Source organism: Benincasa hispida, chromosome 1, assembly GCF_027475165.1.
Source record: "Benincasa hispida cultivar pf3 chromosome 1, pf3_genome.v1.1, whole genome shotgun sequence".
NCBI classification, from domain to species: domain Eukaryota; kingdom Viridiplantae; phylum Streptophyta; class Magnoliopsida; order Cucurbitales; family Cucurbitaceae; genus Benincasa; species Benincasa hispida.
Window position 1 is genome coordinate 36,236,044 of NC_143478.1, and position 24,757 is coordinate 36,260,800.

Consider the following 24,757-nt stretch of genomic DNA (forward strand, 5'->3'; position numbering starts at 1 on the left):
TACCCTCACAGACAAAATTTCATAACTTACTCAGGATTAAGGTCAAGTCACCTATGGTCATCTTAGTGAAATGTTAATCTCTTCAAGTGATGTTGTAAAGGGAAACTAATCATTTCGAGGTTCGGTCTTATACAAACATTTTATATAGGATACCCTCACTCATATGTCTGCACATAAGCTATTAACATCAGATCGTTTGTAACACTTTACAATTATTATAATAATTACAAAGTGGGTCGTATCCATAGTGTCACTAGGATAAGGTATTCAACCTTATTCATATATTACAAACCATTTAGATTATTACTTAAATATGATCCACTTGTATGTCAACCACATACATGTTTAAGTTACATAAAATAATCTTAGATCTTAGTTTATTGAATTGAGTTAATGCAAACTTAATGTTGAATAAATAACATCTTATTTTATTAAATAAATATTTAATATATAAAAATTTACAAACTACAAGACTCACGAGATTTAGGACATCAACCCCAACACATAACTCACTCAGGATTAAGATCGAGTCGCACATGATCATCCTATGATACATTAATCTCATCAATTGATGGATTTACAAAGAGAGATGAAATATTTCACAGTCCGGTCTTATACAAACTCTTTGTATAGGATAACCCCACTCACATGTCTCTACATGAACGGTTTGGATCAAACCATTTATAACTATTACAAAGTTGGCCGTATCCATAGTGACACCAAAATAAGGCATCTAACCTTATTCATATATTATTGACCTTTTAGGTTATTTTTTGAACACGATCCATCGTATGTCAATTACATACTGTTCAAGACTTCACATAATTAACCTTGAATTTTTAACTGTTAACGGATAGTTTAATATTGAATATTAATAATTAAGTTAATCGACTAATGAATTGCGAGGTTTTAGGATACAAATTCTAACCATCTCCCACTTACATTAAAGCTAGTGTCACATGTATATATCCTAGGGCAAGTATTATCTTATAAATTTTTCTAAGAGAAAGGAAACACTTAATATATACATATGTATGTGCTAAAAATTGTTAATTTAGAGTAGTGCCTCCTAAATACGAGGATAGTGGTTTAATGGCTTTGTGGGATTAATGGAGGAGAATTTCAAGGTTAGTGGTAGAGTTTTAAGGTTAGTGTATTAGTGATTAGTTTTTTATTTGCATATAAATATTTATAATGTTTTCATTTCAATGTATATAGAACTCGGTTGAAGCACTTGATCCTCTATGCAATATTTCTCTCTTCTTTCCATCTTTCGTTCTCTTCCTTCATTATTTTTGGCATAATTCAAAGGCCAAAAAAATCCACACAACCTAACCATACCTTGAATTACGAGTAATGAGGTGCAAAATACACTTGCAAAAAGTAAAAAGCAATCTCTTCTTCTTATGACTCTCTGCAAAGCTTGTACAGTTGAGCAAGGCAAAAAGAAAGTTAAGAGTCTGCATGGATATGGAGAGAGTAGAATAAACAAAATGCAGGAGAATACAGCCCATTGTTGTTATCATTTCAGTCTCAAACATACAGAGAAAGGCCAATATATAGGCCTGGGAAGAAACCTGCTGCTTCTTACAAAAGAAATGCATTAAACGAAACAGAGAGGATAACGACTATTAAAAACAAATTCAACAAACAAATAAGAAAATCGTCAAGGAGCTAGCTAGTTTACATCAGCCCATTTGTAAGAAACTTGTCCTCATGAACAAACACACGAAATTTGAATACTTATACAATACCTCTGCTAGAGAAATACTTCCATACTTTGCAAACCGAAAATGCTGCGCCCAAATGTGGAAGAAATCATTTGAACCAAAAGAGGAAACTGCGACAAAGCAAATAAGACAACAGGTATAAAGGCAAAGACTATCACTGGAACCCAGACTAGTTTCATTTGATGAACAAGAACTAGGTAAAATGATGCACCAAAGGCTGCCACCATGGAAGATATAGAGATGAACAACGAGACGAGATCAATAATTAATCTTGTTGGTAATGCCCTCAGAAAATCGTCTTCTGCGTGACGGGAAGTGAGTATTCCTAGAAACATCATTACTGAAGCAGAGGAAGTGATCAATGCTAATGCATCTGCTGCTGCAAAAACCATGAAAGACTTGTTATATAGGAAAATTGGGATGCCTTGGTCGTTGTCGTTGCCACCAGGTACCGTGAAAATTGCTGTGAATGCCACTGTTGCAATCAGTGCTGCAACAACTGTGCATGATGAAGCAGTGATCTTCATCCATTTCTCACCTTGATGAACTAACCCTTCATGTCTTTCACTGAATATCATCCTTGGTGTTTTCCCGTCTTTGTTTTTCATACTTCTATATGAAGGTTGTACTAACTTTTCAACTTCCTACAACAAAAAAAGAAAATAACAATGGTTAGGTACAACTGAACACGAAAAAACAAAAACAAAAAGTGCCACATGGCATATTTCTATTGGGTGCTAGCGGTACAAAATATAGATTTTTTGCTTCAATAGAAACCCCTTGTTTCCCCTTGAGGCAAATCATTCAAAAAAAAACCTAAAAATCGAAAAGCCAAACAAATCCAACCGATCCAATGGTTTGATTTGGTTTTTTAGTATAAAATAGATATCTTGATTTACTTCTAGAGAAAACAAAAAAAGTATTGGTTCGGATCGGATTTCATTAGAAAAATCAATCAAAACCGAATCAATCCAATGATATATGTATACCCTTAAAAATAAATTATCTTTTAGTATTTTAATTATTATGATACACGTATATTTGTTGTTTAGAAAAGTGCCAAGAAAAAAAAAAAAAAAAAGGTCAAATTTCAATTTACAAAAAATAAAAAAAACTCTGAACTTACAGGTATATGGAAGAGAACCTTGTTAACACTGTAAGAGAGTTGGCACATGGAGCATTACAACATATAACAGGTATTCTTCTCTACAGGATTTAAATGGGCAAAAAAGACCAATTCAAAACAAAGCATCAAGAAAAATAAAAATTGAAAAAAAAAAATAAAATACCAAAAACCGATAGTCCAAATAAAATCAATCAAATGGTTTTGTTTTTTATTGGACATTGGTTTGGATCTCTTTCTTTGTAAAATGTTCGGTTTTGGTTCTTGGTTAGCCTCAAAAGCTAACCGACTGTCACCCTATTAAGTAGATAAATTACTAAATAACTGCTACTAAAATATATTAATTAAGATTTACCTTAAACCATTGTAGTTCTCGTTGAAATTGTAAAGCAGCCCCAGAGATTTTACTTGATGGGACCAACTCCCCTGCTAAATGCAAAATGTTGTTATTATTCATGTCTAGAAATGCTATGGCAGAATGCTGATTCGAAGTCATTTGATATATAAAATTGTAAATTTTTTCTTGTCGATGCAGGACGGCGAGTTGAAAAATGTTGTATCCACGGTGATCGCGAAACCAAATCGCATAGGGATAAATTCTGAGAATCTCCATTGCAACTTCAAGAGTACCCATTCTTGCAGCTGAAAGTATTGAAGTTGAAAATAGGTTGGCACATTCGTTTCCTCCTACATGTACGAAGGCTGCTTCACACAAGCATCTAACAAGCTTACATGCCTCGACGTGCATATGCATCGTCCTATAAACATTCTTCATGAACGGTGTTGTCACTAAATTCATAACGATTGTTAGACTTCATTTTCATATATATCGTAAACTATTCAAATTATACCATTGACTTGTACTACTAAACTTTCAAATGTTGTAATAATAGTATCCTTGAACTTTGAAAAAGATCATTAAGAAAATGCTCCATCCATTTTTATATGAATGCTATAAACTTTAAGTTGTTGCACATTAATATATCCTTATCTTCTAAAATACCACATTCAATTAAAGCAATTTAGGCTAAGCCAGAAAAAATGAGATTAATTATTGAACCAACCTTTCAAAACTCGAATATTTTTACAAAGTTGTACGTGTTAAAAATTTTATTTTTTTAATTTGGATTCAACCCATAAACTTAGTGGTTTGTAACGCACTTGTGTGCAAGTTGAAAGTTATTTTTTTAAAGTTTAAAGATATTATTAAAATAAAGTATAAAATTCAGAGATATATTTTCAATACTTTAGCATTTAGTATATAAATCAGGGAAAGATGAGTGGCTACCCAATTTTCTAAAAGGCATCACACGTATGTATGTAAAATAGGAGATAGATGCATCTATATAGGAGATGGAATACGCCTCCTCTGGAATCTGCAAATCAATAATTAGATCTTAATTAGTAGCATGTTTATTCTTATTGGAGAGAAAGAAGAGAATTTGAGAAGTGTGTATTTTTAATTCAACCACTTCTCACTGTAAATACAATATTATTATTGGGATTTGTGTCCTAATTCTCCCTGAGTCTCGTAGTTTGTAAACTGTACATATTGTTATGAATAAAATAAGAGTTATTTTATTTAGCATTTACTCATATCCAATAAACAAAGCTCCATGGTTATTGTATGTAAACTTAAGCATGTATATGAGATATACAAGTGGATCATGCCTTAAGTGATAACCTAAAAAGGTCTGTAATATAAGGATTAAGGAGGGATACCTGATCCTGGTGACACTATGGATACGACCCGTTTTGTAGAGATTTACAAGTATTGTGAACTATTACAGATGGTAGATCCTGACCATTCATGTGGAGACATGTGAGTGGGGGTGTCCTATACAAAGAGTTTGTATAAGATCGGACCACGAGATGAATAGTCTCTTTATATAATGTCGTTGATACTTGAGACTTACATCTTACCTAAACGACCATAGGTGACATGACCTTAATCCTGAGTATTTTGGGAACCCATGAGATGAATAGTCTCTTTATCTGATTTGGGAGCTGGAACTGTCGTTGATACTTGAGACTTGCTTCCTTCTTACCTAAACGACCATAGTCATAGTAGAGATGACATCAATAGTCTCTTTATATAATGTCGTTGATACTTGAGACTTACATCTTACCTAAACGACCATAGGTGACATGACCTTAATCCTGAGTATTTTGGGAACTCTTAAAGGTAGTCCTTTGATTAGTATGGTAGTGAGAGTGGATCTTGAACAGATTGCCAACTCAATAAGCCTACCTTTTTGGGGATTTGTCTGATTTGGGAGCTGGCAATTAATGGATGGTGGATCCCGTGACTAAAGAGTTTAGTCAATTATTCACATACCGTTGGAATTTCAAGCTACAGGTCCATAAGGTCCCATTGGTAGCTCAATGGATTCAAGTTGAGAATCATTTCTTGGGGTTAATTTGAAATGTTCAAATTGACAAGAGGAAATTCGATTATATATGATATGATCGGTGTGATGTATGGGATACATCAAGTGGAGGATTAATGTAAATATGATTTACATTAAGTACCATAAAATAGAAAAAATAGCTATGGTTGATATGTTTCATGAGATGAAATATTAAAACTATATGTTAGAAATATAATATAGTAAGTTGGTTATCATATATATTTATAATAATATTAATTATTGGATAATTATATCTTTTTCTCTAATAACCAATTGAGTGGGAGGTTATTGGTGGTTTTATGGTAACCGTGAGATAAAAGAATTTCCTAAATTTAGAAGAGTTGCTATTCTGAGAAAGGAACTCACGGATTGCTGTCAAGTGAAATGGTTTCACTAAACGATAGCTTCTAGAGAGACTAAACGATCGTGGAGTGTTACTATACGATAGTTCACTCAGCTGATCATAGTTAAATGATCGCAGGGCATTATCTAAACGATAGGTTGCCTTCGTCTACACGATTGAGCATTCGTCTATAGGATAGACTCTTGTCATCTCCCACTTGCTCAATCATCTACACGATTGTTGGTCCTTCGGTCTCTTCCTCTAACCAAGTCCACACAGAGCCTACACTTCTGGATTCTCACACTGAGAATACCAACGTAGCCATTATGTCTTCACTCAACTCGACTGAATTTGAGGTTTTGGAGGCCGTTTGTTGGGTTCGCGATCTTGAAGATCGTTGTTGTTGATCGTGTTGTGTTGTGTTCGTTGTGTTCGAGCGTTTGTGTGTTGCTGTCTTGGAGACTAAATGAGCGTTCGTGATCGAGGGAATTTGAAGAATGAGTCTTCAAAGGTATGTATTTGTTATCCCTTGATCATTGTAAAACATGTTGTAATTTCGTATTGTGCATGACCTGTTAGTTTTCGTTTTTTGACTGTAATTCTATATGTTCAATTTCGAATAGAATTTGGAACAATCATTCCGCTGCTCATGGAAATCCTCATGTTCGATTTCCTTCAACTATATGCTAAAAATAGTTTGGTTGAAGCATAAAACCAACAACAAACTTTCACGAATCTAACTCCACAAAATTAGTCAACTAACTCTATATATAGATACTTAACAATTTTACTTGAAACTTGAACTTTGGACTAATTCAAAACAACTAAAAATAGACTTGCAGCTTGAGTTAATTAACATACTTCTTCTAACTCAAATGCTGCAAATACCTAGCTTGCTTCTAAGAGCTTGAAAATGACTAACACTAAAAACTTAGTGAAGATATCTGCCATTTGTTTCTCTAAACTGCAATGATCCAGCTGTAGTTCTTCTTCCATTTTTATCTCTCTCAAATTATAATATTTTATCATAAAATGCATGGTTCTTTCATGAAAAACTGAATTAAATGAAATAGCTCAAGTGGCTTGATTATCTACAAATACCTTCACATTTTCTTCTTTCCTTAGTTGTAAGTCATGCATCAACTGCTTCAACCAAACAACTTGGTTTGTTGCTACAATTATTGTAATAAACTCGACTTCTACAGTTGATTGACCGTCTGTACTTGCTTTTTGGAAACCATGAACACTTGAAACCAAAAGTGAAACAGTACCTAGAAGTAGTCTTCATATCATCCAATGACCCAGTCCAATCACTATCTGAGTAATCCTCCAACTCAAAACTCTCAACTTTGCAAAATTTGAACCCAAAATACCAATATACCTTTCAGATATCTTTGGACCCATTTTACAGTAACCATGTTATTCTCACTTCGATAGTGAAGAAATCTAGATAAGACACTTTCAATATACATGATGTTAGGCTTAGTGGAATGTGAAATACATGAGGCATCCAATTAGAATTATGTACACATTCTCATTAGTAATTTCCTCTCCATCATCCTTTTGGAACTTTTTCTTCTGAATCATTTGAGTTCACGCTCTTACTCTCCTCCATATTAAACCTCTTTAATATCTCTCTCCTATACTTTTCCTTGTTGAATCTCCATACCAATGAAGTAATGCATCAAACCTAGATCAATCATCTCAAATACCTCCAACATTTCTTGTTTGAACACCTCTATTTAAACACTATCACTTCCTGTCACCTTCAAGTCATCTACATAGAGAGACACGATCACAATATCAATACCTAATTTTTTCACATAGAGTGTAGATTCACTCAAACTCTTTATAAAATCCAAGTTCAACAAGTGTTCATCCATCTTGCTATACCATACCCTAGGAGATAACTTCGACCCATAGAGAGCTTTCTTCAACAAATAAACATTTTGCTCTTGCGTTGGTGTGATAAATCCATTTAGTTGTTCAACATAGATCTCTTCTTTCTAACACCCCATGCAGGAATGCTTACTTCACATCCAGTTGATATACCATCCATACATGTTGAGTTGACACAACCTAGTAGTAATCTAACTATGTCCATCCTTGCAACAAAATCATCCTCAAACTTGTGTGTACCCTTTTATAGTTAATATGCTCTTAAGTTGTTCATAGAGCCATCAAAATTCAATTTTAGTCTTGAAAACCCATTTGACCCCAATTACTTTCCTGTTTGCGAGCCTTTCAACCAGCTCCTACCATCCCATTCTTCTCTACCATTCTCACTTTCTCCTTCATTGCCTCCATCCACTTTTGATCTCGTTTACATTCTTTATATCCTACAGGCTCTGAAAGAACTACACCACTTCTCTCATACACCTCATTCAACAATTTAGTCCCTTTAACTATGGCATTATCAACTAGAGCTACACCATTATCAACTTCTTGTTGCTTCACCCTATTTCTTTGTCCAATCTCACTCCTCATTCTCCAAGAATTGAACATCCCTACTAACCATCATCTTCTTTGTGTGAGGATGATAGATCATGTAGGCTTTGGATAACATGTTATAATCTATAAAGATTTCTGATTCTGCCTTTTCACTCAACTTGTCTCTTTTCACCTGTGGAATATGAGAAAAGCATAGTTAACCAAACACCTTCAAATTTTCCAATATTGGTTTAGTATTAAACCAAACTTCATAAGGTGTCCTTTTCTCTAATACCTTTGTTGGTAAACTATTTAGTAGAAAGACTAATGCGTTATTTGCTTCAACTCAAAACACTTTTGACAAGTTCTTAAAATGCAAAAAAACATCTTATCATCTCTATAATACTCATGTTCTTCCTCTCACTTACTCTATTTTTTTGTGGAGTATACAGAGGAGTAAGCTAATCCTTTATCTTGACATCTTCACATAAGGACTTGAATCTTTATGATGTGTATTAAGTCCCATTATAAGACCTCACAACTTAAATCTTATAGGCACTCTGATTCTCAACCTATCTTTTAAACTTTATAAATGCTTCAGTTGCTTCAGATTTCTGTTTCATGAAGTAAATCCAACACATTTCTGTATAATCATCAATAAAAAAAATAATGAAATGCCTAATACCATTCAGTGAGAGAGTTGATTGAGATCCACAGAAATCAGTGTGGATGAGCTGCAACTTCTCAGTTGCTTTCCAAATTGACTTATTGAAATGCTTTCCTGTCAAACAAGCTCTACAATTTGTCTTTAGTTCCTCCAAAGTTGGTGCTCCAATTGTCATCTCATTTTTCTACAAATATTGCATTCCCTTTTGGTGAAAATGCCCTAGCCTCTTGTGCCATACCTCAATGTCATTCACTTGGCACTTCAAAGCTATATGCTCTTTCTCGAATGGATCCAATGAGAAGCTCTTGTTCTACATCTTTAATTTGAACAACTCATTTCCACATGAATTGGAAATAAAACATTATCTCAGGAACAAATAATTCTTCACTAATCAACTTGGTTCCTGCACAACTCTTCATTGACACTGTGCCCTTCCCCTTCGCTTCTAGATATCCATCACTCCCTATCTTCATTTTTTTACTTGAATGACTTGTCAAAATCTTTGGAAAGCTCCCTATGGCATGTCATGTGAACGGTACACCCACTATCAACCAACCAATCGTCATATTGAGTGACTAATGAGAAATAGGTAACCATAAAGAGTTGATCCTCTTCTTATTGTACTATAACATGTGCTCCTTCTTGCTGCTGAGTTTTCTTACAAAACCTTTCAACGTGTCCCAATAAATGACACCTTATACACTTCACATCTATCCTTCTCCAACATCTAATGTATGGATGATTCTACTTCCCACAGTGATTGCATGCACTGCCTTTATTGAAACCCACACTTCCAACACCCTGTACCACAATTTCTGAGATGTTGCTGCTACTTTTTTTGCTCCCTTTCCGCTTCCTCTCTCTTCCACCTTCTCCCTGATGCATTTTGACATTTAGTGCTCCTTAAGTGCTCCTTTCCTATCTCATCAAGTTCCTCTGTTCTTGTGCTCATAAAGCACTAACTAGTCCTATCACTTAGAGTTGAGAGAGATCCTTAGTATTTTCTAAGGAAGCAATAGTTGCTTCATACCTCATGAGTACTGAGACTAAAATCTTTTAAACCAATCAATTTTCAGATAAACCAGTTCTTAATGCTCTTGCCTTGTTGGCAACCTAGATCAACATGTGTTTGAGTACTCTTCAATGAACTCAGAATCCTTCATTTGCATCCTCTTGAATTCCTCCCCAAGTTCAACACTTTGACGCCCTTAATCTTTTCATCTCATTCATACTCACTTTGAGGATTTTTTAGGTCTCCTTTGCTGACTTCAAGACTATGATTTTTTAAAATATGGCTAGAGACGTAGCTGCATAAAGGCAAGCTCTAACCGTTGCCTTCTTGGTGATCCTATCCTTGTAAGTCTTGAGCTAGTTCATTGTTGGATTATTAGGGAGAAGCAACATCGTAATCTTCCTCAATTAATTCCTAGTAATCACAAGTCTCCATAAAAGCTTGCATTCTAATAGTCCAAGCTTGGTAGTTTTCCCCAATTTAGAGATAGAATTGGCGTTTATAGGCTTAATTTTCAAGAAAATAAAAAACAAAAAAAAAAACCAAATTGTTACCAAACAAGACCCAAATGATTATCAAACGGGACTTAATTTTTTCAATGATAAATTTTGAAAAATTTGAAAGCTTAAAAGTTAAAATTTATAATTTTAGAAGTTTAAGAATTAAATTGACACAAAATTTTAAGGTTTAAAAGACTTGATTTACAATTTAAAAGATTGTAAATACTCTCAACGAGTTGTTAGATTTGCTATTATTTTGGATAACATTTATCACACATGTAATTGTAAAACAACAAACAAAGAAAAAACAAAAAGTAGAAATTAATAGAGTGCACAACCTGTATTGTTTGAGTTTTCAAGAGGATTTTCCACATCTGAGCCTTGCTTGGGCAGGAAAGCATCAAGCAGTCGTACAATGCCGCCTGAAACAAACGATTAGATGGACTACAAAAAGATGAGTGCAACATTGCGTCCGGTTAATTTTATATCTAAGGTAAATCTAATTATGTAATCTAAAAATGTCAAACTGAGAAATGTGTTCAACAAACCAACATCGATTAAGTAAGCGTTGCCAAAACCCCAGCTGAGTTCCAGTCTCAAACACGTCTGGTTTTTCTGCGATCATATGTAGAGCATACACCCCATAATGATCTTGTTCGATGGCCAAAATTGGATGACTGTACAATATATCAAGAGCAATATCTGTTCAATTCAGAGAACAAAAATGGAAATAATTAAATAAACATCGGTGATCGGTAATAATTAGGTGCAACTTAAGTTGTACCTAACTCATATACATTAGGGGTGTTCAAAAAATTCGATAACCCAAAAAACTCGATCAAGTTGGGTTGGGTTATCAATTCATTTGGGTTGGGTTTGGTTTAAATAAATAAAAATTTTATTATTAGGTTAGTTCATGGAATCACTTAAAATAATCCAAATAAACCAAAACTAACCTGAATTTATTATTAATTTCAAAAAGTATATATTTTTTAACTTATGATATAAAATTAATTTCATGATTTTTTATAGATAATTTATTCTCCAACTCCTAAAAACAATTTTTTAATTCTTTGGAAGAAAATTTGCATAATATAAATTGAAATAGAGTTGTAGATCTTAATTCAATTATGAAAATAACTAAATGAAACTTTTATATATTAACATTTTACTTATTTTTTAAACAAAAAAATTAAATAAACAATCTTAATAACTAGAACCAACCCCACCTAAATATTTTATGGTTGGGTTAGTTTGGCTCATTATTTAATAAGAGTTATTTAGATCGAAGAAACTAGGGTGTTGAAACACCGACAACTCAAACAACCCGGACTGCCCAACCCAAAAGTCGAGTTGGGTTGGGTTCAACTTTTTCTATTTTTGTTGGGTTGAGTTGGCTAAAAAAAAATTTGGGTTGACCCAACCCAATTCGAATTATATATATATCTTTCTTTAAAGTTTGATAGTTTGTATTAATTAATTTGTGATTTTTAATATTTTTCTTTAAAATTGTTATAATATTTATCTTTATTTAAAGTTTGTAATAAATATCATAGATATTTGGTGTTTAGCATTTGAATTTTTATGAGATTTTAGTTATTAGTTATATAAATTTACACATCTTTAATTAAAAAGAAAAAAATGTTATAATCTGAAAACTCAACCCAACCCAACCTGAATTTTAAGGATTGGATTGGAAACTTTATTTGGATCATTTGAGTTGCCAACCCAACAAACCTGAATTTTTGGATTATCCTAAAAATACCTTCACCCCAACTCAACTCAACCCAAAAACACTGCTAACATGCATCATCTTTTTTAGACACAAAGAAAGAATAAAAGACAATTCAAATTTTTTCTAAAAAAAAATACCACATGATAGAATCTTATGAAGCAATTCCTTAGATGGTAGCACCCAAGTTTTTGTGTTACGGACCATAGAAATCAAACGTAATGAGAAAGTTGAGAAGCCTAGCACCAGCTTGAGCAGTAAACACCTCTTCGTCATTGGTTACGGTTAGAAGGTACAAAAAAATGATGTTTATTCTTCACCGAAGGTAGCTCCTCGTTTCTGCTGACTAAGATTTTTGCAGCCTCAACATTGCCAACGATGGCGGCCATAGCAAGTGCAGTATTTCCGTGTGAATCTTGTAGTTCAAGGGATAGCGAACGTTCACACATAAGTTTCACAAGCTTTTCCACATATGAATCTTGTAGTTCAAGGGATAGCGAACGTTCACACATAAGTTTCACAAGCTTTTCCACAAAATCCAAATTGTTTCCGGTGCCGACGGCGACATGGAGAGCGGTCTCCTCCAAGAGGTTGATCTTAGACACAATTGCTGCAGAATCTTGGCTGAAAATGGCTTCTGCATCCTCCCATTTACCCATTAGCGCCGCTCTGTACAGTAGCGCATGCCGGATCACGCTTTCGTCCCAAATCCTCTCCGCTGCAAACAATAATAATAACTACACTCCACTTGTCTTTTACTATTACTTTATCCTGATTCTCATAAATAATTTTACCTTTTTGGTTACTTTTTTTTTTAATTAAATTTATTTTTTCTGAGAAGTAAAAGAGCTGAATTTTTAAGTAGTTTAAAAAAAAATAAAAACAAAATTTTAAATAATTATTTGGTTTTTAAAAATATTGGTAAATAAAATAAATAACAAAGTATGAAAATTAATTATTGGTGAAAATGATGTTTATTAGCTTAATATTTTAAAAATTCAAAACTAAAAATAAGATTTTTTTTAACAATTTAGACTTTGTTTGGTAACTATTTCATTTTTTGTTTTTTGTTTTTGAAAATTAAGCTTATTTTATTCTTATTTCTTACCACGATTTGTATCTTTCTTTAAGTACAATAGTTAAATTATTAGCCAAGTTCTAAAAGTAAAGACAAATTTTTAAAAGTTACTTTTTTTTAGTTTTCAAATTTTGACTTGGTTTTCTAAATCATTGGTAAAAGGTAGATATAACAAAAGGAAGAAATTTGTAGCTAAAAGTAATGTTTATAGATTTAATTTTCAAAAACAAAAACTCAAACTAAATCATTACCAAAGGGAGCCCGACTTTTGATTTTTGAAATTTCCAACTTTCAATCTTTTTTTTTTTTGAATTTGGCTAAAAATTCAACCATTATACTTAATTTAAGAAAGATATAAATCATTATAAGAAATAGGAAGGAATTAGACTCAATTTTCAAAAACAAAAAATAAAATGGTTAACAAACAAGATATTTGTATGATTTTCACTTTTTTTTTTAGTAAACATTTACATAAATTCTAAAACCTAAGATAAAATTTTTTAAAGCAACTTTTTTTTTTTCAAAACTAAAGATGGATTTTGAAAACATATATAATAAAAACATTATTTGATTATCAAACTTTGAATGGAAACTAGGAAAATCAGGGTTGTAGTAGCTGGCCTGTACCTTGGTATGTTCTGGAATCATCGCTTAGTTAGGATATTTGAGTTTCAAGTTCTGTTTCGGAGTAATTTTGTGAGAGACTCTCGTTTCTCATTCCTTCCTCATTTTCTGATGAAATGATCTCCAAATGTTCATCTTTCGACGGCGTCTTACTTCTACGCCTTCTCCGACGTTTCACCGCAAAATTTGACCGCTGAACCGGTGCCTCGATGATGGAGGCGAATTGGTCGGAAACCGCCATCAAATTTGATCACTCTTCTCAATATTGCTAGATTTTGGTTTCTGCATAACCTGGAAATAAAACTAAGATTGCTCTCTGACTTCTAAAAAGGAGAGAGGACATGACTTGAAAAAAATCTGTGTTCTTTTAAAACAACTGTCTAAGAATTGGTAGGCTAATAACGCTAACATTCCGTTTAGTAATCATTTTATTTTAAAAACCCCATCGATACTAAATGAAACCAAATAGAAACTAATTAGTTGGTTTTGTTCTCTATTGCACATTGGTTTGAATTGGTTCTTGGTTGGTTCAAAACCGATAAAACCAAACTGACTATCACTCTTCCCATCCGTCCCATTCATGGCCGTTGCTTTGCTGCCATTTCCTTCCTATCTTTTTTCTTTTCTCTCCTTCCTTCCTCTCAATCAGGTCTGCACGTTTAATGATAAAATAAAGAAAAACAAGAATAAATAAAATAAATAAATAAGCGTAAACATTCCAAGGAAACCTTCAAGATTCCATTAATAATTTGACTGAAAATATAAAATGCGAGAGCTTGAAGACGAGGCCGTTTATTTTGATTTTGAAAGCAAGGCAAAGGCTGGGTCTTACTTCATCTTTTGCTTTCGGTTTAATTAAATGCGGGTTGCTCTCAATTTAATCAGAGAAGGATTTTGACTTTTGATAATGTCAAATAATTGCAACTTTTTTTCCCCCTAAAATAATTGTTCAAGTGGCCGTGGGGTTTTTTTTTTTTTAATTTAATTTTTATTTAATTTTAGTTTTTTGGAATTGATTGGATAGTTGCTTCGTCAAAATGGGGACTATTCTTGAAGGTACTTCTATTATTTTATTTTTAGGAATTCGCTCACGGTACGATTTGTTTGGCTTTAATATGGTTTTGATATTATTTATTGTTTTATTTTATTTCTGTATTGCGAAATAAATTAAAATTTTGAATCCTGAAAATCATTACTTAAACTTTTAAGTTCTTCATTTTCCTCGGTGGTCCTAATAGGTAAGAACTATTGTAATGGGTAATAGCACCTAAAATATGTTTTTTTTTTGAAAACGTGAACCAAAAACCCCAGCTCCTTCTTCAGCTCTTTCTTCAACTCTCTGTCTCTCCAGTTTCCAAACAAACAGAAAACAGTTTCAAGTTGTTACAAACTGTTTTTGCTACTCAACTATTTGTATTAAAACACCTCAGTGTAAAGAATAGAAGTAAGGTTGTTTTTCACTTTTTTGAGAGAGAAAATCAGTGAGTATTTTCGAGTGAGGGAGCTGTGAAAGAGAGAACTTATTTGAGAACTTTTGTAATCTTGAAGTCTTTTGAATGAAAACTTGAACATCTCTTTAAAAGTGGATTTAGGTGGAGCTAAATCACCGAACCATTATACTTCTTTGTGTCTTCTTCTCTTCTTCTTCTTTGATTTCCTAGTCATGCATGCTTGAAATCTTTGTTCTTGAGCTCAAGATCTTCATCAACTTACCTGCAAAAACGAAGAATAGAGAAAGGTGAGTAGGGAGTAAACTTAGCCCTAAATTTTCAATAATCTTCTGTCGAAATGGAAACGGAATGAGAAAGGTAGAAAGAAGTTTTACCATTTGTTTTTCCTTTGTGGACAACGTGGCAAAAAGAAAACCACACTCACGACAAATATTTTTGTGCTTTCGACCAGCTTAGCATACATCTTTTTGGGCTTGTGAGTTCAATTTTCTTTGTGCTCGTTTTTATCAACTGGTATCAGAGTTGAGGATAGCTTCTTGGACTTCTTGAAATCTCATATCAGTTTCTTGAAGCTCTTGAGAAATCATAGATCAATTTCTTGAAATTCTTGAGAGAGCACCAAGTAAGATTCTTGAAGTTCTTGGGATGGCCACTACTAAATTCGAAATTGAGAAGTTCAATGGAGTAGGAGATTTTACACTAAGGATAAAAAGGGTCGAGGCCTTTTTGATCTCACAAAAGGCCCTGAAAACTTTGGATGATCCAAAGTCTCTACCTACCTCTTTGAGTGTTAAAGATAAGAAAAATATGGAAGAAATTGCATATGGAGCTCTAATACTCAATATTTCTGACAGCGTTCTTGAACAAGTCATAAATGAAAACACTGCATAAGAAGTCTGGGAGAAATTAAAGGCTCTCTACAACAAAAATGATCTTCCTAACAAACTGTACATTCGAGAAAGGCTCTTCTCCTTCAAAATGAATCACTCCAAGTCCTTAAATGAAAATCTAGATAAATTCAAGAGACTTACAAATGAGTTTAATCAATTCGGGGAGAAATTAGGAGCAGAAATTGAAGCTTCCTTACTGATTAACTCACTTTATGACACCTATAAGGAGGTAAAAAAAACTCTGAAGTATGGAAGAGAGAGTATAACATTAAAATGAATCACTCCAAGTCCTTAAATGAAAATCTAGATAAATTCAAGAGACTTACAAATGAGTTTAATCAATTCGGGGAGAAATTAGGAGCAGAAAGTGAAGCTTCCTTACTGATTAACTCACTTTATGACACCTATAAGGAGGTAAAAAAACTCTGAAGTATGGAAGAGAGAGTATAACATTAGACACTGCCATTACAACCCTAAGGAGCATTGAACTAGAGTTGCAAGCAGAAGGTAAGAGTGTCGGTGGTGTTGATTCCCTTTTTTCTAAAGGCAAGAATCAGTTTAAGAAGAACTCTTTCAACAAGAATCAGAAAGTGCATAGAGAAAGGCCAACCTTGAAATGCTTTATCTACCATAAGGAAAGGCATTTCAAGAAAAATTGTCCTGAAAGGGGAAAACATCATAGAAGAGATGATAACAGAAGATATAAGTCATATGATAGAGATGATTAACTCGAAATAAAGACTTCAGAAGTGATGATCAAAGGAAGTCAAAGGAGCATGGGAGAAATCAGAGGCCTGCTGGAGAGGAAAACTATTACACTGAGGTCCTTGCTGCTGCAGACAAGAAGGTCATGGACACTGAAGCTGAGGAGGGAGACTAGGTCTTAGACTTAGGATGTACCTATCATATGACTTCCAAAAGGATCTGGTTTGTTGATTACAAATCAGAGGAAAGAGACTCGATTTACATGGGGAATAATAATGAGTGTGAGATCATTGGTAGAGGCTCAGTGTTACTAAAACTCTCAGACATTAGGGAAGTACTTTTAAGAGATGTTAGGCATGTTTCAAAGCTTAAAAGAAATTTCATCTCTTTGGGCATGCTTGATGACCATGGTTTTACATTCATTGGAGAAAGAAATTCTTTGAAGATAGAAAAACAGGGAAGGACAATCCTTGTTGGAAGGAAAATTGATGGACTATATGTTTTGAAGAAGGTTAATCAACCTAAGTATGCTCCACTGTCAGAAACTGAGAAGGACGGTGAATTTGAGTTGTGGCACCAAAGACTTTTACATATTAGTGAAAGAAGTTTGAATGAACACTTGAAGCAAGGTTTGATTCAGTCTAAAGGCACTAAAAGACTCTGTTTCTATGAACATTGTGTGCTTGGGAAGTCTAAGAGAATGAAGTTCACAAGAGACATTCATTCTACCAAGGCCATCATTGACTATATTCATGGAGACTTATGGGGCCCTACAACAACTCCTTCCTGGGGAGGTTCCAGGTATTTTCTATCCCTTATTGATAATTTTTCTAGAAAGGTGTGGACCTATTCTCTTAAATCTAAAGATCATACCTTTGAATGTTTTAAAAACTAGAAGACCAAGGTAAAAGCTCAAACTGGGAAGAAAATTAAATTCTTCAAAATTGGTAATAGCCTAGAATTTCTAGGGAATAATTTTAACTCTTTTTGTATTGAGTGTGGAATAACTAGACACAAGCCAGTAGCCTATACTCCTCAGCAGAATGGAGTTGCAGAGAGAATGAATAAAACACTGATGGAAGGGGTTAGGTGCATGCTGTCTGAAGCAAAAATTGTAGAGGATTTTTGGGTAGAAGCTCTAGCCACAACAACCTTTACAATCAGTAGAAGCCCTAGTGTTTATATTGACATGCCAACCCCTGAAGAAAAATGGAGAGGAATACCCCTTAATTGGTCAATCCTAAAGCCTTTTGGATGCACTACCTATGTCCATATTAAACAAAGCAAGTTGGAACATAGAGCCATGAAATGTATGTTCATAGTGTATCCTGAAGGAGTAAAAGGCTTCAAATTTTGGGATTTCAACTCTAATAAAAGTCTAATCAGCAGAGATCTATTCTTCAAAGAGAATGAGTCCTATATGGATTCTAAAATAGTAAGGCAATAAGCTAAGGAAGATCAGTTTGACCCTCCTTCCAGCTCACATGTCGAAGTTCATCCTAGAATTGAAACCTCTGTAACAACAGATGAACGAGTACTATTTTTAGATGTTCCAAGCACTTCTGAAGATAGAACTGAAAGGCAAACTAAGAATCTAGAAGACTATCTTCTTTCAAGAGACGGAGAAAGAAAGACCACTAGATTCCCTTCTAGATTTTCAAGGACTGATTGTATTTCTAATAACTCTATTAAGGATGACATTGAAGAACCTAACAGTTTTGAGGGAGCCTTAAACAGTGAAGAGAAGAATGAATGGCTGGCATCTATGAAGAGTGAAATTGACTCACTTTACAAAAACAATACTTGGAAGCTGACTGATAAACCACTTAACAAAGGAATCATTCCTTGTAAGTGGGTTTATAAGAAGAAATATTTAAGAGAAAACAATCAAGAAGTGAAATATAAGGTTGGGCTTGTTGCAAAAAGTTTTAAGCAGAAAGAGGGAGATTATATAGAGATCTTCTCCGCAGTGGTGAAGCACACCTCAATCAAGGTTCTTCTTTCTATTGTGACCTGTGAAGACCTTGAGCTAGAGTAGATGGATGTTACTGCAGCTTTCCTACATGGAAGCTTAGAGGAGGAACTATACATGGAGCAGCGTAAGGGCTTTGAGGTTCAAGGGAAGACAGAACTTATTTGTAAGTTGAACAAGTCCCTATATGGACTGAAGCAATCTCCTAGGTGTTGGTATAAGAGGTTTGATGTATTCATCAACAAAATAAATGTTGTGAAAAGACTTTGTGATCCTTATGTCTATTCCAGGAAGCTTTCCAATGGTAGTTTAATCTACTTATTGTTATATGTAAATGACATGTTGTTGGTAGAGAAAAGTATGTTTGAGCTAAATGAAATCAAGGATCAGTTGAAGGCTAAATTTGAAATGAAGAACCTAGGGTCAGCTAAAAGAATCCTAGGTATGGAAATCACAATACAAAAAAGTAAAAGAGAATTAATATCATAGTCATTATACTCAAAAGGTGCTAGACAGATTTAATATGTCTAATGCTATACTAGTAACTACTTCTATGGGTCCATAGTTCAAGCTATCGGCCAAGGAATCCCCTAAGGATCCAGCTGAGAAGCAAACTATGTGTAAGCCCTCTCTTCTTCTACTCTTTCTTGGGATATTAGGAAGCACATAATTGAGATTGAACTCGATGACTTGAGATAAAGTTTGATGTGGATCTCTTGTTAAGATTTATAATTAAAAATAAAAATATTTGGATTGACGTTTGTTTCATTCAAAAAGAGGAAGTAAGAACTCGGGGAATAATTTGAGGGTAATGAACTAGTTGAGCATGTAAAGGACATTCGATGATGAATTTGGCATGCTCGGGATAGGTCAAAATCAGTTGTAAAAGTCAAAAGTCAAATTTGTCGAACTCAAAGTTAAAAAAAAAAAAGGTCAACATCTTGAAATGTGGTGAAATTTTGGTAATTTATGAGTTTTAAAAATAAATTTGACTTGTTTAAGTCTTATTGGGAAAAGGTAGCTGAAAATCAAAGGAAATTTAAGGGAAAAGTCGAGTTAAAGACTGAATTTCGGACAGTCTGAGTATTTTGAAGTTTTCGAGCTGTAGAAATCGAATTTGAAGGTGAAATTTTGAGGTTGGTAAGTTGAGAGGTTTATTAACATTTTTCTTAAAGGACATTACCGCTAATTTTGACTGGAAATTGGTAAATTAATAGGAAAACCAAGAGGAAGAGGAAAAAAGAGAATTTGAGATATTTTGGAAGAATTAAAGTGCTTTCTATTGAAATTTCTTATTGGATGGCTTTGAGGTTAAGTATTAATCATCTGGGAACGTGTTAAACTGGAAATTGAAGTTGGAAAACGAAGAGAAAAAGGGAATTTCAAATTGTTTTGAGTTTGGCCGACCGAAGAAGAGGAAAACGTTGTTTTTCGAATTAGGGCCGTTCTTGTGAAGGAAAATTAGACAAAATGAAATAAAATTAAAGAGGAAGTAAATCAGAAACTCGTAGGAGGCTTTATTTGAAGAAATTTGGCCGGAGAAGTAAGGAAAACGAAGAAAAACAGTGGCGGTAGAGTTATTGCGAAAACAGAGGATGCTCCGGTTTTTAGCAAATTCGTGGAGTAAGAGACTAATTCGAAGCTCCAAATTTAAAGGTAAGTTACGTATAAGGTCCTTCTAGAGTTATATGGTCTTTTATTTGATAGTTATTTGCTGTAATTTCTGATTTTAAATTCTGAAAATTCTGCTTTTCCTCGCCGGAAAAGCAGGGGTACCGTAGAAAGATTGGTCGATTCCGGGAGTTCTAGGCCAATTCGGACGTCCAAACTTTGAGGTAAGTTAATTAAGAGGATAGATAAAAGGTTTGTATAGGCTAATTAAGCTTTAAATGGCCGGAAAATGATGAATTTAAGTCTGAAACTCACACCGGAAAAACAGAGGTCAAATCTGGAAATTTCTGGGCTGGAGGTTGAAGAAAGTGTTGACTTTCCTGTTGACTTCTGTCTGTCGTCTATTGTCCGTCATTAAAAGCTGAAAAATCAATTTTAAGCTTAATTAAGGTGTTCTCAAGCATAATTAGGGATGAAATTGGTATTGTTATGATACCTTAAACCTGAAATTTGAATAAATTGGGATCCTAAGTCAACTTTGAAGTTGATTAAAGGGTTAATTTAAAGTAATTAGGTTAATGAGAAAAATTAAGGGAAATTGGAATAGAATTAGTTTTTATTGAAGATTAATTTTAAGGTCTTGAATTAATTTTAGAGCAATTGAGTGAACAAATTACAAATCAAACTCTACCTTCGATCAAATTAGGTATTTGGCAAAAGTTTAAGTGAAATTGGTTATACTTGAAGATTAATTTTCAAATAATTGGATTATGGTCATGTGGAGGATAACTAGAGGATTATCAATATAATTTCAGGATGAACGGGAGATGGAGAAATCAAAATTATGAGAGGAGCCGATTAACAGTAAGTGGTCTATTTTCAAATGTTTTGGTATAGAAAGTAATTATATATGATAGTATGCTATGATTAATGAAATGTGATGGCATGATCTGATTTGCTTGACAAATATTTCAAAAATGTTTAAATCAAGATTTCTGAACTCTCATTGGTTTATATGAACCTGTTTTATGACAATGTAGTTTGGAACCAAAGTTTATACAATTGTGACTTGTATGGTTTTATATGAAAACCTCTTGATGTTGAATTTAAAAATGCTAAATGTTTGTGAAAGTGGTTTCAAACTACTAATTCTTGTACCCGAGAGATGGTTATTTTCTCGTGCTACTTGAATGTGTTTCAGTAGCATCGTTGAGGCGATCAGGGGGCTACCGGGGTTAGATGTGGCTAGAGTATACCGGGAATTCCTCTGCGCCTGTAACGCCACCCAGGCTACCAGGGGGCTACCACCGGGGTCAGATGTGGCCAGAGTATACCAGGGAGTCTAGAGTAACCTGGGCCTATGGTGTGTATTTATGCTTAGCCTTGAGGCAGCTCTGCATGCGCATATGACCTTGTGATTTGGTTTACACCGCGGGGGGGATTCTTTGTCCAGAGTAACCCGCCGTTGTAAACGAGTATTTAGATACAGAGTTGGTGTGATTTTCTGATAACGACTGAATGCTTTATAATGTGTTTATGAGAGTTGATCATGCCACTTTTTTTACTAGCACGTGTTTGAGATGCTGTTGAATCTTTTATACTTTGTTCAATGGTTTACTGAATGATTTGATAAACTCTATTGATGATTTAGAAAGCGATAGCTTATGTTTATATTAAACTACCACTCACTGGGCTTTAGCTCATGCTTTCCATGTTTTATGTTTTTCTCCACCCCCAGGTAGCGACAAGTTCCTGGTGTCTGCTGAGCCGTCAAACGCCATTAGTGTTATTAAACATCTATTGTATTGTTTGTGCATGTATTTGAGAATATTCCAGGGCAGCTAGAACTTGTGAGTTACATGTCATGGGAGGTTTTGTTCAAAATAATCCTTATTGTTGGTCTGTAAATCTCTTTAAACAGTATTGTGATTTAAACTGAATTAAATTCCTAAACTTTGTCAACGAACATAGATTATTTTTTAAAATGGGTATGGAAGTCTGGGTTTGATCTTAAGTACAGGATACGTTAAGAGTTGGGACGTTAGATGTCATGGAGAGAAGTGATGTTTAACGTCTTCACGCTTCGTTCTAGGTTAGAAGGGAAATCTGGAATGGGGTGTGACACTATGTCTAATATTCCTTATTCTAATGCCATAAGGAGTTTAATGTATTTGATGGTGTGCACTAGACCTACCTAGCCTATAGTTTGAGTTTAGGTATGGGTAACCCTGGCAAAAATCACTGGGAAGCTACCAAATGGGTATTTCGATACCTAGTGGGGTCAGTAAGTAAAGGTCTATTATATACGGCTCCTAATGAACCTAAACTACTCCCAAAGAGGTATGTTGATACAAATTTTGCAAGGGACAATGATAAAAGGAGGTCCCAAACAGGTTACTTCTTTGTGATAGGAGGAATCCTCATAAGCTGGAAGTCTACCCTACAATAAGTAGTTGCTCTTCTATCTGTTGAGGTTGATGTCCTAAATCTCGTGGGTTCTTTAGTTTTTAATTGCAATGTAAAAATATTTTATTTTATTTAATAAAATATGAGATGTTTTATTCAACATTTAGTAACATTAACCCACAAAACCAATAAACTAACATTCAAGATTATCTTCTGTAGCTTAAACATGTATATAGAGACATACATGTGGATCATGTTTAAGTGATAGTCTAAATGGTATGTAGTAGATGGATAAGGTTGGGTACCTTATCCTGGTGACACTACGAATATGATCTACTTTGTAGATGTTACAATTGTTGGAAAGTGCTAAAAATGATCTGATCCTGATTATTCATGTAGAGACATGCGAGCGGGGTGTTCTATACAAAAGAGTTTGTATAAGACCGAACCACGAAATGACTAGTCTCATTATATAATACCATTCATAATAGAGACTTAAATTTCACCAGGATGACCATAGGTGACATGACCTGAATCCTGAGTGAGTTGTGAACTCCTAAACATGAAGGCAGACCTTTGATTTGTATAGGTGAGAGTGGCCAGATCATCGACTCAATAAGCCTACCATTTCAGGGATTCGTCTAATTGGAGAGTTGGGAACACGGATACACAAGACGAAATTCACTCCTTCCCTAATGTCAGGGAAAGTAGATAAATTACTCCCTTAAGGGCTGATTCCGGGGCTTGAACAATGCAGAACCACACCCTCTCTGGGCCAGAGAAAGGTTTGTTCATAGTTGAACTATTACTTATTGCTTATTAAATGCATCAGTAGTACTTAAGGAACTAGATGTAACTATAGAGGCTAAACGGTAATTTTGGCCCAACTGTACTTACGAGTAATTTGTGAAGGGTCATCGCATTGTTGACTGGTTATATCCAATGGACAGAAATTCATCTGTAGCACGAATAGTGCAGATGTCGGTCTTTTGTGAAGTGACCAACATTTAATGGATGTTGATAATTTAATTAAAGAAGTTTAATTAATTATTCAAATACCATTGGAGCTTCAATCTATAGGTTCATAAGGTCTCATCTGTAGCTTAACAGGGATTATTGAGAGTTAATTTTGGATTCATTTGAATTGTTCAAACTAATTGAAGGAATTAATTATTTGTGATATAATTAATATAATGTATTTGATACATTATAGTATAAAGTTTATTTTTAGAGGAATTAAGTATTTGAATATGACTCCAATATTAATTATATAGATGGGATTCATATAATTAAATTTAATATAAATGTGATTTATATTAAATATCATACACTATTGAGAGAAATAAAAACTATAGGTTATATTGTATTTGATACAATATAAAAACTATAGGTTATGTATTTTATTTGATATAACATATAATTTAATATATATTATAGGATAAGGTGGTTATCATATTTATATATTAAATCGTTTTTTATTTATTAAATTATTTTTTATACTATTAAATTAATTTTTTGAAAATTAATTTGGGAGGCACTCCCCCTCTTTTCTATCTGATGGCAATACGTGTAGGGAGTGGTTGGTTTTGTTCAATTGATCATGTTCTTCACAGAAAATCCTAAGTGATACCTCTTTGAAAAATTTTCTAGAAACTTCTCTTACTCTCTTAAAAATTTCTCTCTCTCTCTTCCAAAATCTCAGAGCCCACACAACTCCTGAGAAATTCTCATCCCAAGAGAATACGGATGTCGCACTTGTGGTGGTGGTAATTTTGGATCATGATCGAAGAAAGGAAATTTGTGAAGAATTGTTCTTCAAGGGTAGGTATTTCACCGAACCCTTTTTCTCTCTCTCTCTCTCTCTCTCTCTCTCTTTTAAAAGTGCATGTTGTAATTTTTCTCGTTAATACATATTTTTGTTCTGTAATTTTTGTATTTTGTGAAAATTGAAATTTGGGCCGACACCCACTTCCATTATGGAACTCCATAGTTTCTTCAATTGGTATTAGAGCGTAGGTATTTTTGTCCCAATTTTATTGTTCCAGAATTTATTTTACAGATCTTTTGATGGG

General features: G+C 33.9%; 2 protein-coding genes and 1 long non-coding RNA gene across 3 annotated transcripts; 2 read left to right on the plus strand and 1 right to left on the minus strand.

Moving 5' to 3' along the window:
• Positions 1–1,485: 1,485 nt before the first annotated feature.
• On the minus strand, positions 1,486–4,024 carry LOC120076970 (uncharacterized). The gene is made up of 2 exons (XM_090307542.1): positions 3,209–4,024; positions 1,486–2,374 (listed from the first exon to the last, which is right to left on the minus strand). Exons 1-2 carry the CDS (start codon positions 3,650–3,652, stop codon positions 1,760–1,762), a joined length of 1,059 nt encoding a protein of 352 aa, XP_090163668.1. The 5' UTR covers positions 3,653–4,024; the 3' UTR covers positions 1,486–1,759.
• Positions 4,025–16,898: 12,874 nt separating this feature from the next.
• On the plus strand, positions 16,899–18,734 carry LOC150038410 (uncharacterized). Its single transcript, XM_090313070.1, has 2 exons — positions 16,899–17,497; positions 18,176–18,734. Exons 1-2 carry the CDS (start codon positions 16,899–16,901, stop codon positions 18,732–18,734), a joined length of 1,158 nt encoding a protein of 385 aa, XP_090169196.1.
• Positions 18,735–20,033: 1,299 nt separating this feature from the next.
• On the plus strand, positions 20,034–22,166 carry LOC120070291 (uncharacterized). The gene is made up of 3 exons (XR_005479847.2): positions 20,034–20,324; positions 21,095–21,143; positions 22,018–22,166. It is a non-coding gene; the product is annotated as an uncharacterized LOC120070291 (long non-coding RNA).
• The last annotated feature ends 2,591 nt before the right edge of the window (positions 22,167–24,757 follow it).